Source organism: Podarcis melisellensis (assembly GCF_964234715.1).
Source record: "Podarcis melisellensis genome assembly, chromosome: 1".
Taxonomy (NCBI): domain Eukaryota; kingdom Metazoa; phylum Chordata; class Lepidosauria; order Squamata; family Lacertidae; genus Podarcis; species Podarcis melisellensis.
The window spans coordinates 56,120,671-56,137,350 of record NC_138528.1 but is presented as its reverse complement, the minus strand read 5'-3'; the positions used below and the strand labels follow the sequence as shown (position 1 = coordinate 56,137,350).

At 39.6% G+C, this 16,680-nt stretch overlaps 1 protein-coding gene across 2 annotated transcripts in view; it reads left to right on the top strand.

Annotated features, from left to right (window-relative positions):
* Positions 1-16,462, top strand: part of PDHX (pyruvate dehydrogenase complex component X) — a 50,796-nt gene extending 34,334 nt beyond the window's left edge. For both annotated transcript variants that reach the window (XM_081891810.1, XM_081891811.1), the window contains exons 8-11: positions 4,584-4,642; positions 8,830-8,988; positions 11,861-11,925; positions 15,494-16,462. In XM_081891810.1, the coding sequence (XP_081747936.1) occupies positions 4,584-4,642; positions 8,830-8,988; positions 11,861-11,925; positions 15,494-15,758 (548 nt within the window). In that variant the 3' untranslated portion in view covers positions 15,759-16,462. The remainder of the gene's footprint in view (positions 1-4,583; positions 4,643-8,829; positions 8,989-11,860; positions 11,926-15,493) is intronic.
* The last annotated feature ends 218 nt before the right edge of the window (positions 16,463-16,680 follow it).

Sequence of the window (16,680 nt, the reverse complement as noted above, 5' to 3'; positions counted from 1 at the left end):
GTTTGTTTTTACCTTTTTCAAATACGTTAGAATTTTCAACTATGCAACAGAGTTCCTACCTGCTTTACTTCTATTGTTAAAGCAATTTCATGATTTGCCAGTGCCTTCATCTCAGTAATCTGAACAGGACAAGTCTCCAAGGGACATCACACAATGACATGTTTTGCTTTTACAGTTGAACAGATATGCTAGATAATTCTTTTGATTATTCCATTTCATGCATCATAGAATATCAGACTGAACAATGAGATTTCTATTTTCTGTGTTTTTCTCATTTGGTTGTATTTTTAGACATACAGTAGAATTTTGCATCACAGTAAACCAGTGTGTAATACAGTGGTACCTCGGGTTACATATGCTTCAGGTTACAGACCTTGCTAACCCAGAAATATTACCTCGGGTTAAGAACTTTGCTTCAGGATGAGAACAAAAATCGTGCTCCGGCGGCACAGCAGCAGCAGGAGGCCCCATTAGCTAAAGTGGTGCTTCAGGTTAAGAACAGTTTCAGGTTAAGAATGGACCTTCGGAACAAATTAAGTACTTAACCCGAGGTACCACTGTACTTACACATTGCTGTCATTCACTGGTCTGTGTGTATGTGTGATAAAATTATGGATAATATTTTGTGCTGGTGTTGTTACTACAAATGTTTGACTTCAGGTTAGCAAATCTGCACATGACATTATTCCTGTGCGTGATATTATTCCTTCAATTAAATATAATTATTAACCTGTTTCGTTCTTTTATGCCTTTCCAAAAAATAGTTGCGCGTCAACTGTGTTTTGGTTGGTAGGTAGGTATATGAAATCATTTATGTGCTATGAGCTGTATTCAGCTAAATTGTTGCACTAGCAAATGCCAGCAAAAGGACTTCCGGGTTGACGCGATCGGTTAATGGCGGATTCCCTCCGAGCTCCGGAGGGAATCGGCTCCGCTGAAGACGGGTCTTACCGCGCCGGCGACCCTTAGAAACCACAGGTGCGGATACCTGTGGACTTGGTGACTCGGTGGGCACCTTAAGCGCCCTCCTCGACAATCGAAGAGCCTTTTTAAAGGCTACGAGAGGGTACGAGGAGCGGCGTGGTGCTGGGAGTAGACCGCTACTTCAGTGGAGTGAAGCCGCAAGCCATTGCCGGAGAGCGTCAACTTTCTTCCCGAAATTTGGATTGGAAACAAAGACCCCGTGAGTAGAAGGAAATTTGGATTTTAAAAATTTACACCTTTAAATTGGAACGACCGGGGGGATGTGCTAAAGGGAAGTCCGCACCCCCCTTCATACAGATAACTGGAAACAAGGAACGAAAAACTAAGATTGGAAAAACTGTGTTTTATGAGATTAAAAAGATATTCCATGAATTTGAAAGAACAAGTTTTTTTTTTCTTTTTTCTATGCTGAGGAGAAAGGAACTTTGAAAACCTTTGTTTACCCCCCCCCCCCGACCCGGGAGTGTCCCGTGTATGATCCTAGCGCAACAGAACTGAAGCTTGACAGCTGTCAAATGAGCTGTCAAACGGACGGATAAAGATAAGAACTGTATTATTTCGTATCTCTCTGAATTAAAGCTGATACATTCAAACAGAAGTGGTTGGAAACAAAGTAAATAACAAAGTCTAGGACTGTTGGTAAAGAACTTTGAAACTAGAATCCCCCTAGGGGGAATCTGTGACACTACAATGGCTGCAGAAGGAAAATTACTGGCAGAAATAGAAAGAGCCTTTTTTCTCGTGGGAACCTTACAAGAGCAGGCTATGGCTATGGACAAACAACTTACGACCTTGATCTCTAAAACAAGCAATCCTGCTGATGGAACAAAGGACTGGGCTGTGAAAGATTCTGCAGTCGAACCTGAAAAGACATCACTGGAATTGGAGGAAAAAGAGGAAGGAGAGGAAAAAGGACAGACAGGAAATATTAACCAGAAACCCACGTGGTCAGGAAATAAAGAAGAAACCTCTTGGATTACAAATTCTGGAAAGATGAGAAGGATTAAAGGAGCAAAGGAGGAAATCCCTGGAAACTTTGGAATAACGGAAGTTAAAAGAGTAAAGAAATATAACTGGGACTTCCTCCTCCTTTCTGACTTTTCTGACTTCTATGACTTTGAATACGGGGGATCTTCGGCAGAGCTTTGGCAGCAAGTTTTTTCAAATAGGTTTGGAGTGAGAGAAAATGAGGCAATTGGGATAGATATTCCTTGAGACCTGAAGACCAACAAAAAGGACTATCAACAAAATATACAGAGAGAGACTGACAGAGACTTAACGGCCTCTGATGTGAGGAATCCGGGCTAGGAGATGTATGGGTTGGACATTCTCTTTTGGGAAGGGACAGAAACCGGGGCAGGGTGGGAGGGGGAAAGCAGAATTTTTAAAATTTATGATTTTTGTGTTTTGATTTGATTGATATTTTAATATAAAAAAGGGGAAATTTTTGGCATAAAAACTTAGGCCGATCTTAGAATAAGGATCTAATGTATATAAGAGAATGGGATAACAAAATTTGGCCCAACAAAAAGATTTAAGTTTTAAATATAATAAGGATAGGTTAAGGAGAGGGACAAGAACTTGTTGATTGAAATATGGAAAGTGGGATGTATGGGGGTGGGGGGGAAAGTCGAGGAAAGAGGGTTAAGAAAGTTAGGATTTAAAATCATAAATGTGTTTTTGTTGTGGTGTTTTTTGTGTTTTGTGTGTGTCTTTGTATAAAATGTGAAAACTCAATAAAAATTTATATATATAAAAAAAGGATTCCTGCTAGTACAACAGGACTTGCCTCAGTCTCCTCACTCCATATGCATTCTACACCATGCTCAAATCTTCTCCATGCTCAAACCTCAGAACAGATTTAAGGGACACACGGTGGATGGGGGGGAGAGAGAGCAGGAGAAGGTTCCATCACACAAGAAAAATACTTGCCCTTAGCCTTAGCTCTACATCATATACAACCCTCTATGTTGTATAGAACCCTTACCACTTTCATCCAGAAAGTTGTTATACCTTAAGAGCTATATTTTTTGAATAAAACATATAATGAATATATCACTTTGGGTTCTCTCCAATGCTGTGCCATCCCATTTGCACAACAGACTTCCACTTGGGCAACTGAACTTCCTCCTACTCCTTTCTTCTCCCTTGTAGCCCTTCACCCTCCCTCAACATCTGCTGTAGAGACATATTTGGGGGGCACATAAGGAAATGAAGGGTAGTCCGATCATGTAAGTAGAGCTCCACATTCACAGTGTTGGGTACAACCCTTAATATTTAAAAATGCTTTCCAAAACTACCTGCATCGATGAAGTAACCTTTAAGCCTTTAGCTTACTGGTTTAATATCATGTTTCTTTTTTACCTTGATTACAGTAAATGATCCTGAAAGCTTGATATAACAGCAGTATTTATTCTGAATGACTGGCATCTTACCCCCATTTTCGAGTTCAGCACTACACTTGTATTCCAAGTTACGTGGTCAATGAACATTTCATTTCAATGAGTCAGTTGGAAACCTTGCCTGCTCGACTTGGATGTATACCTCTAGTTACCATCTTTTTGATTGTATAATCCAGTGCACCGAATAAGGGCTCCTTCACATATACCCAGCTACATGGAAACACCTTTTCCCATGATATTGCTTGCTGCCGCTGGAGACCATGTGTGAATACCAAAACAACATGGGCAGAACCGAACCTCTGGGTCTTTGGCACCTCACGCTGCCCTGGCAGAATACTGATTGAGTGAAAAATGCTCCTTCAATTGAACCAACTTACGTGACTGCAGTATTCTTGCAAGCTTCCCTGTGTGAAAAGAAGAGCTGTACTTCTTGTGTGAAAAGATAATAACATCACCTATCTTGACACCGACTTTGGCATTGTGAGCAGTTTGAGGTTTAAATGCTAATACTGTCAATCGATATGCTCCCAATAAAGATGCTGCATAGCTCAGGGATGAGGATGAAGAGATGATAGTAGAGTGGAGATGAGGAAATTCCAGCTGTACTTCTGCAAAGGCATCTTGGCCATCATTGCAAATACCTACATATTTTGTCTTGAATAAGCCTTCCCCCTTTCTTCTTCATAGGTGGACCAGAGTAGAGGTGTTTTGGTGACTAGTGGTTTTCCATCTCCTGTCTTGTTCTCCATTTCCCCCTTGTATTTACATCTCCTTTTAAAAAGGCATCCAGGTTTCTGGGTTGGTCTTGTTTGTTCTTTGCTGTTATCTGCAAAAGAATGGGGGCGAAATAAAACATTATTATTGTGGAATGCATTAAAAAACAAAAAGACTTTCCTTTCTGGTAGACTCTAGAGGATGCAAGTATTCTGCTTTATATGCTCTCAGTTAATAGCATATCATTTCTAAATCGCTGTTTTCCTATAGCAACAGCAGAAATATGTTTTGAGTTTCAGATTTATGGTACTATAAAAACACCCCTACTATGAAGATAAGTAATTAGAACTGTTTTTGACTACATGATTTTCTAAGAGGTCATTCTGTTCTGCTAATGACTAGTATATTAATTGTACAAGTTGGGACAGGTGGACTGTTTATCTTCAAACTATGTATCTTAATTTCTTGCTCTCTTTTATACAGATGATATTAAAGTGTCAGTGAATGACTTTATTATCAAAGCAACAGCAGTTACCCTGAAAGTAAGTAACCATTCTTTAATTATAGTTGTAGATTTTCTGTGTTCAATAATGGTAAGTGCTGTGTTGAGTTAGGCTTAACTGAAGGTTTGGTGCCTTGGAAGTCAGCTCAAAATCAGTTTCCCCTTTCTCTGTTCTTCTAGAATATCTGCTAGCCTCAGAAGTAGTTTCTTAGTCACCATTCAGATAGACATTCTCTTAATGGTGAGATTACAACTTCTGTGCTGTTGCCATACCAGAGACCATCTAGAGCATCCCTCAAACTAATACCTTTCATACGTTTTAGACTACAGCTCCTATCCGTCCCAGCCAATTTGGCTAGCGGCCTTGCTTCCAGGTTGGGAAAGGCTGATCTAAATTCTTCTATACACATGGACTACTGTTGTTTCAAGGTTATCTAGTCTTCGGATTAAAATCATCTTTAAACCTTTGTTACCAATTAGACAGCACTACTGGGAGCAAACTGGTGGAATTTAAGCACATCTTGCCTTGAATATGGTTTGGTATGGCAACTAGTACAGGTGCCTGCACTACCATTAATAACAAAATGGGACAGATTCCCACTCCCCATTCAGATCTTCTGACCAACAGCACCTCTGTCTGATCTGGATTAACCCTCATTATCTTAGCCCACGTCTAATTCATCATTGTATCTGGTTGTGAATGAATAAATGCAACCCCACCACCTGCAACTTCCCAAAAAAGTACCATATGTTTGAACATGGGTTTATGTTTACATAGCACCATAAAATGCAAACTTTTCTGACTGCCCTGTTTTTCAGTTCTAGCACTATGCAAAGCAAATCCTATGTGGACTGCTATCTTGCATGGGATTTGAGAGTGTCATCTTCAATTAAAATTATGTTCCTCATATGTGGGCATCTTCTTCCTTAAGAGGAAGCTAAAATATTTCCCCATTATTCTGGGATTTCCAGTTCACTTGATCTGTATCAGCTCACTGAATTTGTAAGAAAGATGTGCTAGTTTTATTTAGCCTTCATGCAGAAAGCATTATCAGTGAAGACGCCTTTCTGTTGAATATTTGTGAGTATCTTTTCCAACTCACAAACTGTCCAGCACACTCCTCTGCGTGCTCCACTCTGCGCAGCGTTGTTAAGCCTTTTGAGGAGACAATCACTGATGCAATAAACTCACTTCACACCCACGATTCAGGAAGTAAGTTGTAGTGCTGGTTTACAGCTTAATGGCTCAGTACATCAGTAGGGGAGCAGGTGATGCTGTGGTCTAAACCACTGAGCCTCGTGGGCTTGCCGATTGGAAGATTGGCAGTTCGAATCCCCATGACGGGGTGAGTTCCCATTGCTCTGTCCCAGCTTCTGCCAACCTAGCAGTTCGAAAGCACACCAGTGCAAGTAGATAAATAGGTACCGCTTTGGCGGGAAGGTAAACAATGTTTCCGTGCTCTCTGGCTTCCATCACAGTGTTCCATTGCTCCAGAAGCGGTTTAGTCATGCTGGCCACATGACCCGGAAAGCTGTCTGTGGACAAACGCCAGCTCCCTCGGCCTGAAGCCAGATGAGCACCGCACCCCATAGTCACCTTTGACAGGACTTAACCGTCCAGGAGTCCTTTACCTTTTTAACATCATTAGCCCATAAATCAGTCACTAGCATGATGCTAGTACGGTTTGCATCTGGAGATGATTTTCTCCCTCCCTGCAGGGAGAAGAACAGAGCTCTTTCTCCCTGTCTCTTATATAGGCCCAAAGGCACATTGCTCATGCTTCTGTCCTTGAAGCCACCTGCTTCTAGATTGTTTACATTACACTGTGCAGATAAGGAATGACTACTAGTTTCAGTTTCACATATGCCAACACTTTCTTCCTAGGTTTAATATGGAAAGAAAACTGAACATTGAGCTTGATCTTCATTTACCTTTTTGTCTTTTAACTGAAAATAAACCCTTGCCTGATATTCCTTTTTGGCCCAGCACTAATACCGGCTTGTTGGTTTGTTTATTTGGTATGATTCTTTTCTAGCTTGAGTACTGCTAGTATAGGTAAAGAGGTTAATATGCAGGCTTATGGTATTTTATACTTCAGTAAACTTTTCTGTCCTTAAAAGATCACATACTTATTAGCTATGACCAATTAGCATCTGTCAAAAAGCAGGTCTCCCATGCTGTACTAGTTGCAGCCTTTTAAACTCTCCAACAGCAGCCCTACAGAGGATGCCCTGCGGTAATCCAAATGAGACTTTGCTGAGGGCTGCAGTATGCTAGCCAAGTCCAGATCCTCTGAGACAGAGCAGCTCATGGTAGAAAGCATTACTGGCTTCCTTTTTTATCCAGGTGCTAAACTAGATCAAAAATATTCCTCAGTTGGAAACTTTGTCCATTGGTGCTGTCTAGAACAACCAAACACCTGTTTTCCAGTTGAACCAATTATCAACATCCTTGCCTGGATCCCTGTCAGACCTGGTGCCAGGCAAGACATCTACCAATAGCCTGCTTTATCTGAATTTAGTTTCAGTTTCTTAGCCCATGACATTGAGAGATCTTTTTGTCATTAGCTGAGTCTTCCTTTCATCCAGGGAAGTAGAAAATAACCTAATTGGTGTTGATGATGGGGCTGACCTTTAAAACCCTAAACTGCCTTGGTCCTGTATACCTGAAGGAGCGTCTCCACCCCCATCGTTCTGCCCAAACACTGAGGTCCAGCACCAAGGGCCTTCTGGCAGTTCCCTTCCTGCAAGAAGAGAGGTTACAGGGAACCAGGCAGAGGGCCTTCTCAGTAGTGGCTCCTGCCCTATGGAACGCCCTCCCATCAGATGTCAAGAAGATAAACAACTATATGATATTTAGAAGACATCTAAAGGCAGCCCTGTTCAGAGAAGTTTTTAATGACTGATGTTTTAATGTATTTTTAACCTTCAGTTGGAAGCCGCCCAGAGTGGCTAGGAAACCATGCCAGATGGCGGGGTAGAAATATTATTATTATTATTATTATTATTATTATTATTATTATTATTATTATTAATGTTCCAACTTCAATCCTAGGAAACTTTTCAAAGGGTCGTGTTCCACTTCTTTCAAACAAGTTTCTATATGTGTGGTGACTTGTGTCTGAAAAGGGAAACTTGCAAATGGAACTACTGGGGATACATATAAACATTACATGAGCTAGGAATGAACAGGCTTTAGGCTTGGGGAATCTACCTTGTGTTTTACTAGAAGCCCCAGATCCTTCAACCAGAGCCTAGAATTGAATTATCCTGAGTTCAGGCATTTGAATATCAGAATTGAATGGAGTTCATAGCCCTTCCACATACATAAAATCCACTGCTGGTGGAAAAAATATTTTTGATTTGCTATTGTTAAACAATTAGGAAGTAGAAATCCTTTCCAATCTACTGCTTTAGGCACACATATGCCACTGCTTTAGGCACACATATGTCTTGCTCAGTGCATTTGTGTGATCAGCATTGGGAAAATTTTACAAGTAGAATTCATCATGTACAGGTTTTAAATAAATGAGTTACATTAGCTTGATGGAAGCCATGAATATGGGAGCATGAGTAGGGGGAAAATGAGAACATTCTCATACAAAATATCCATTTGTATCCAAAGCAAAAAGAAACCCTCAATCTAATTTTAAAACGTGAAATTTAATTCTGACATTAACAAGTTTCAAATTAGTCAAATTTTGTTTTACATTTAGAGCAGATGCTGCTAACAAGGATATGTTGATGTGAGTTTTTCTCCTTTTTAACACTGAACTTGTATTTTCTCCTATGAATCAAGTGGCAACAGAAAATCCATATGTACTGTACTTCCTTATGATTGGGGCAGCAGTCACAATTCTTGTTTCCAAGGCACCTGCAAGTTGAGGGTTGATATCCGATGGGATTGGAGTCTGTTAATAATTCACTAGCAGTTCAGAAACCGTGTATTTCTTGGCTGCCTGCAGCTGTGCAATTTCCAGTATCCTGTACATTCATGCCTTGTGACAAAGTAGGTATACATGGATGCTAGCTAATAAGATAGGTCTATTTTTAGACTCACATGGCAGATCTTTTGTTATTATTAACCTTGCCTTGCTTAAGGCAAACCTTTCCACATATGTGAATTCCTCCATCACCACACACTCTAAAGGATTTTCCTTTTCCTTGGTAATTGGTTATGCCATTATTCTTTTAACAGCTGCGCCTCCCTCTGTTTCCTTCTTCCAGCAAATGCCAGATGTGAATGTGACCTGGGATGGAGAGGGCCCCCGGCAGCAGCAATCTATAGACATCTCTATCGCTGTGGCAACAGACCGAGGTCTCATTACACCAATCATAAAAGATGCTGCAGCCAAGGGAGTTCAGGAAATTGCAGCTTCTGCAAAGGTAGGTATTCCACATACATGGTGGTAATCTTTCGGTGCATAATCGCATTTAGATGTGCAACCAAAGACATGGTGTACCTCGGAAAAAACACACTGCTTTAAAGCCGCTTCTCTGTTGGATATGAGACATCTGTGATGATGTCCCATTCCACAGGAATTACTGTGTTTTGCTTTTGGCAGGCATTCAGGGATTTTAAGTGAAATTAAAATCAACAAATACATTTTGTTTCTGGCCTACATTTATTTAAAGTTCCCCAGAGGGAGGCTAATTTTGAGTTCTTTTGTGGAAGTTGGGGACTGCACATGCTGTTCCTTTCTTCTTGCAGTAGGTCATCATTATTAATCCCATTCTGCATACAGGAGCCTGATGCTCTGAGATCGAGTCTTGCCTAGTGAGTTCATCAGAATAGTGAAATTTGTATCAGACTCTTTATGATTTGCCTTTCAGTCTTTTAGCCACTGTGCTGCACCAGCTTCACAAAAGCTGGCAGTATGGAAAATGGAGGATTTCTTAAGATTAGTTAGAATCGCCATGGAGGCCATTAAAACCCTAGCTAGTGCACTAGAGTCCACCTCAGTATGGATGTTGAAATCACCCAGAACTATTGTTCTGGGCTCCTCCAACACCATTCTGCAAATAAGTTTTCATTACCCTTTGAGAGAGAGGTTTAGATGTTTGTGTATTTTAGGAAAAAAACCAATAGGCAAAATATCCTTGTTCCTTGCCCACATTTAGGCCTGTCCTCAACTCTTTGCTTATTGAAGTATTATAAACCACAACAATGGAATGATTTGGAAGATTTTATTTTGCCAGTAATCACCATGGGGTTGTAAGTAATAATTCAAAAATCAGTTAGAAAGAAGAGTGTGCTTTTCTTTATCTTCCTGCTTGCCAGTTGTAGTAACTGTTAGAGTAATTCTGAAAGGATGATCAATGAAGGCAATTTCATCAGAGATGCATTTAAATTTCAATGGAAACATATATTTTTATCTCCAGCAATAAGCAACTAGGCAATGCAATATAGGCCAAGTATAGTCATCCATATCTCAGTTCAGTAACCAAGACTGCAATCCTAACCCCACTTATCTGGAAGTCCAATAGAATTTAAGAAGTGGAAGAACAGACCCAGAGAAACCTATGCATATCTGTGGTGTTCCTTTTGTTTTTGTGTTTTTGCTGAAAGGAATGTAGACCATTTCATTTTGTTGATCTTTACTCCTTAGCTTCCTGCCACATGGTTGTGCAATTTAACTTTTTTCTTTGATAAATGTTTGATAGTGTCGTACTCATCTGTAAAACTTTATGCATGTCATCTTAATTCACAAAGAATATTCTAGTTCTACAAAGAGCCACTGGAGCATAATCTTAAATGAAACTATTGCAGATTTCTTCTCCTGTGTTTATGTAAAACCTAACAACTTGTCTATCATAACTCTAATGTGCAGCAGGAAGTAGGCATCCATAGTAAGAGGTATTAATCTACAAGTATCTACTAGGCCAATATATTTCCATAAAGATAATGGATGGATTTCGGAAATCTGAGACTTCCATCTGTAACAATAAGCTTTGCTATTAATATCTTTAGCAGAATTCCAATCCCATCTTAAGGCTACTGGGGCATTCTTTACTGCCAGATATTTTCAAATAAAAGGTGCATTACCAGCACTGTAGTTATAAACGCTTGTCAAGATTAATATTTTTGCTTTGAACATAAGCATGTATTATCCCTCTCAGTATTGTCATGAGCTGAATATATTGAAGGGCTAGGTCTGGTCAATAGAACTGTCCCCTAATGCACTGGGATTGTTATAACAGATGTAACATTGCTTTGGCATAGCTGAGCACAGTATTGGACTGTAAGGACTTACATATATCACTGTGAATTGAGTTTACAGTGTTATCTTTATCACAGCTGAGCTGAATATTCCTCAATTTTAATTTTCTATAATTTCTTCCTGTCTCTCTGGCAACCTCTTGGATACCTTTTATTTCATTCTCCTTTAGTAAACTGAGATAGATTATGTAAGTGGTCTAAGTGATCTTTGAATCTCTGCGTGCATTGATGTTTTATATTGAAATTGCCATGGCCATGGTGGCAAGACAGTAAAAACAAATATTTCCCATAATTGTGGGGAATTTTCAGTGACACATATCTCTCAAATGCATTTTTTTGCACCATTACTTTTTAACTGCTATAAATCTGAAAAATTGAAATTTCCGTTCCAATTGTATATTGTCCGTATCTTGTTTCTGAAAAATGCACTTTCAGACAGTGATGTCATGTGTAGATATCTCATGCATCCAAATATGTCATATGAAATCATAGGAAATGGTAATTTTTCATGAGTCTTGTTGCCTCCTAGAAGGAATGATTTGACACTTTGTTAGCTCCACCCATCAGCTGTGAATCATATAACAGGACTTAGATTTTCCTCTCATTTTTGGTTGGAAAATAGTTGGGTGAAATTTCCTGTCAGCGTTAGAATTAATGGCTACTTACAATGAGATCAGACTATTTCATCTATAGGTTGTAGGCAAGGCAGTGCTGACAGTTGAATAACTAACACAAGCTACACATAACAGAAAATGTTGTCTGAGACTATTCTAAAGCTAATTGAGGGATCACCACAGAAATTTCTCTGCTACCTCCAAATGTATATTCCTACTTTGGAGGCCTATTCCCAGAAGACACAAATTTAAGAGTTTTGCTAACACAAATTACAGCATCTGCTTGAATTTATTGATATTAATTAAACTGAACTATTTATACAAGCAAAATACATTTAAGAGCATATTTATTTCACAAATACAATTAACTTTGCTAAAAGATATTCTTAAATTACTAACATATGTTTGGATTTGATCTCCATAGGCTCTAGCAAAGAAAGCAAGAGATGGAAAATTGCTACCAGAAGAATACCAAGGAGGATCTTTTAGGTATTTCAAATGTATTTTAATTGCTAAAAATTTAGTAGCATGGAATGAAGTTGTACTCTTGAATACTTGTGCTCCAGAATATTGTTAGTCTGTAACTGAAGCACTAAACTTGGTTTATCTAGCTTTTTGTAATCTTAGACTGTGTTCAGATGTACCTACAAATAGCACATCTGGCGTACTGCATGAGCTTAGCTTAACTCCTCTCATAACATTCATATTCGTTCAGAATGCATTGCTGATTTTCATTTCACCCTCACTCCATGCTGCGAGAAGCATGACTGTCAGCAGCTCTTCCAAGTTTCACACGGGAGACACTCCCAGGCCTACCTGGAGATGCTGAGATTTGAAACTGGGATTTCCTGAATTCAAAGCAGATATTCTGCCACTGAGCTGCATCCCTTCCCCTTAGCAGCATAGAGTATACAGAGAGAGCAGTGCAATTCCACTGACTCAAAAATATTAAGTACAATCCAGTCTCTGGTCATGTGGCTGGTCATGGACAATATTGCACTATAAATCTGTTGTTTTTCCTAGACTCTGGATAATGGTTCCCATTGATGTCTTCAAAATTCATACCTAACATGTCAAAGGAGTAATCTCTATAGAATTGTTTATTGAATGCAAACCTCTAGCTTTATTATGAACAACTGGTGACTCCCAATAATGTTTAGGATGCACTAGTAATGAAGGTACCAGCTAATAGGTAAAGGTACCCCTACCCGTACGGGCCAGTCATGTCCGACTCTAGGGTTGCGTGCTCATTTCGCTCTAGAGGCCATGAGCCGGCACCGTCCGAAGACACTTCCGGGTCATGTGGCCAGCGTGACGAAGCTGCAGCTGGCGAGCCAGCACCAGCGCAGCACACGGAAACGCCGTTTACCTTCCCGCTAGAAAGCGGTACCTATTTATCTACTTGCACTTAAGAGTGCTTTCAAACTGCTAGGTGGGCAGGAGCTGGGACCGAACGACAGGAGCGCACCCCGCTGCAGGGATTCGAACCGCCGACCATACGATCGGCAAGTCCTAGGCACTGAGGTTTTACCCACAGCGCCACCTGCGTCCCTAATATACCTTGTTTAATTGGGATATGGTTCTATAAAACACAGCACCTTTTCTTTTCTTATGAGGGGTTTTCAGATTAGAAAATTACTCCTTGAACGTAAACAGGTATTTCATTAAAACTGTTTAAAGGCTAATGGGGACATAGCAGAGCAAGACTGTAGACCCTAGTTGGCAGGAAAAGCTTCAATGTTGAGAGATGTTTCACATAAATTTAAGAATTTCATCATATCTAAATGAGTGTCCTAGAGTTGGCCAGGAGGAATGTCCATTGTTAGCTTATTCCCATGTTGAATAGTGCAATAGAGTGAGTTTAATATTTAATTTTAAAAAAATTGTGGGGTGGGGGTTGGTGTAGCATGCTGCATAAAGGGTTTCAGAACGCCAGGAAATTACAGCTATTGAGGCCACAGCCTTAACTGATGCATTATTGAGGCAATATTAATACGCCATGGTATCCTATGCTTTGATTAATTTCACCTTGGATGCTTGACGTTACCCCAGCTTCCAATCTCTTGGCCCATCTGCACTTTGAATTCTGCAAGGCTGAGACCTATTCTGTAACATTCTTGCCTAGCAACAGCAGACTTCTGTACTTCCAGAGGCTAAGATTGGCCAGAATGAAGTTGTGTATATGATGCTGAGCAAAGATGATAACTTAAAAAGAGCCTTCTGTTTAGATGGGCCTTCAGGGGTAAATGCTGATTTCCTGTTGGCTTCCATTCCCCTTTCTTGTTTTCTGTTCTGAAGATCTTTGTGAGAAATCCTAGACGGTAGGAATATTGGGTGCATGGAAACCCCATTACAGCTGCTTGGTACAAAGGATACACTTTATTATAATTTCCAGGACCATCCCATGTTCTACAAAATTGTGAAAGGAAATGGCAGTGACAGTGTTTCCCACCCCTGCCCCCCACTAGAATTGTCATGTTCAATTTATGGCAGGGAAGAGTCTTCTTATTTAGCAGGGAGAAGTTGTGTTAAATCAGAGTTACTGAATACCTACATAAGCAGCCAGGAAACCTTTTCTCACTTTACCAGATTTTCCTAGCATTACTTCCACTGCTGTGTAGCAGCCAAGGTTGCTTTCTCTACTCTTGGATTCATTCTGACATTACCTCAGCTGAAGAGACAGGATAAATCACACTGTAGCCAATGTGTTTTTAAGAATCTATTGCTATGTTTCTCATAACGCTAGTAAGCCAAAGAAGGTAGTTACATCCTAGAGTCTTAAATATTCTGAATTCGCAGTAGTTAATAGTGATGAACAGGTTCAAAGTTTGGTTGGAAATTGGTTGGTTGTATTATTTTCTGCATCCATGCCTATTCCAGAATCTATTTAGTAGACTCCATGCCGTAGGACAAAGCTTTCCTCCAAAAGTCCACTATCACGACTCCATGGCCTATTTTCAGCTAACAGTGCAACCCTACACATTTCTGCTCCAAAGTATGCCCCACTGAGTTAGCTGAATTTAAACCAGCCCCAGCACACTGCTACCGTCTCAGCCAGTGATGACAAATGAGAGAGAGAAAGGTGCCTGGTGGCAAATGATGAGATGGGGAAAAACTTGAGGGGGTATGACTCTCTGTATATAGTTTTCAGACTGAAGTTAACAACAAAAAACACGAAAAACTGTTATTTAAATTCGACTCAGTGTTGATCCAGAGTAGATTCCAATGTATGGTTAGCAAAGTAACAACTTAAACATGTTGCAGGATTCCTAAAAAAAAGACCAAAGGCAATTGTATTTCATCCAGCAGAGCTTTGCTGCTACTAAAGGCAAATAAGCAGAATGGTCACAAATCCAATACATTCAGGATTGGTAATGTCCATAAGAAGCCCAGTTGCAGCAGATTTAAACTTACAATAACTTATAATTAGTCTAAAAGTTTAACACTAAGCATACTATATACAGAACACTACACCAGAAGGAAAAGAGATAGAAAGAGAAAGTGAAACTCAGGCTCCTTCTGGCCTTACTTTTATAGTCAGCATGACCTTGATTGAAGAGATAAGACAACCAGTTTAAGCCATCTCTACTCAGCTTCTCTGAAGGTATAACCCAAACATCACGAACCTTCTTTCACACAGAGAGGCTTCCAGAACCCTCTTGAATTAAGTAGAATAGGAAAGATCTCTACACTTCAGATCAATACTTTCCGCACTAAGAAATGCAGACTGACAAAAACAACCCCAACTACTCTCCTTTTAGTTCATCACATACTAACAAAATCAAACTGATACTAATACTAAAGTTATATTAATATAGGGAAATGGTGTATTTCTTTGTGTGTGGTTTTTATTCATCTTTATTCTTTATTCTAAACCTTTGGTTTTAATTCATTAAGCTAAATTTCTAACTCCATATGTTTATGGAGATACATATACTTTTTTGTGTCTAAATGAATCCTTAGTAATTTCCTAAATATGTTTTCAAAGTGCCTTCTTCATACTTATCCTTCCCCCCAATATTTGTTTGTCTGTCTTCGTTTTCCCTTCCACCAATAGCATTTCAAATCTAGGCATGTTTGGCATCAGTAGCTTCATTGCTGTCATAAACCCTCCACAAGCCTGTATCTTAGCTGTGGGACGAACTCGGACAGAACTCGCAGTTGCGGTGGATGACGAAGGGAATGAGAAGCTTCAGCAGCATCAGTTGATGACAGTAACGCTATCAAGTGATGGCCGAGTAGTAGACGATGAACTAGCTTCACAATTTCTGGAGAGACTTAAAAGCAATTTGGAGAATCCAGTTCGCCTTGCCTTGAGCTAAAATGGTCAAGATTTGGTCCTCTGCTTGGCAATATAGGGGACTGAACTGCAAAAGGAGATGAAAGAAAACCAGGTACAAAAAATAGGAAGGTAAATGCTTAGTGAGACATGGACAATTAAACAGCTTATTTATTTGAACTGACTTGAAACACTTTCAAAGATTTCCAGATCTTGGTTTTTATATGCTAAATACTGTTATTGAACATGCTGAATTTATCAAACTGTTTAAGCAATTGCACAACAGGGTGGCTATATCAGATGTGGATATCTTCAATATGCCTGAATGCATATTGAATGGGTGAAATGGGTAAAAAGTAGTAAAAGAGAACAAAACCATCCTTTCTTTCATTTTTTTTTTCAGACTGAAAAAAGTTGAAAGCATTTTCAAATACCATTTTCAGTCTAGCAGATTGTCTGTGTCAGTTATGCAGCTGTTTAATAGAGAGAGTGTTCCCATTAAAACTAGGATTCATCCATGTGAACCTGGAATTTTTGTTGGGAATTCTTTGTATTGGTTCTCTGCTTACTGTATATGTAATGGTTGTACTGGTATGATAGTTTTGAGAAGTTAAGAGTAATAGTGATTCAAGTCTAAAGTGTAAAACAGATATAAATGGGGGAAATGTGTATAAATATTTATAACAATGTAATACCCAGTGCTGACTTCAGAAGAACAAATTGCATTAAAAACACAACAGATAATAAGCGCTCCTTTTCCTGTTGAGTTCTCTGTGTTGTCTACCTGTAGTTTCTTGATCATCTTTATAATTCAAGTCACTGACTAAAATCCTGCTCACCAACATATTTTTTTCTAGAAAAAACGGTGCCAGAATAGTCAAGCTGCAAGCCCACCAGTAGCCGCTCCCAGTCTGAGAACCATTGTTTCAGATCATAGGCCACATCATTGCCCTTCTCTCTAGCAA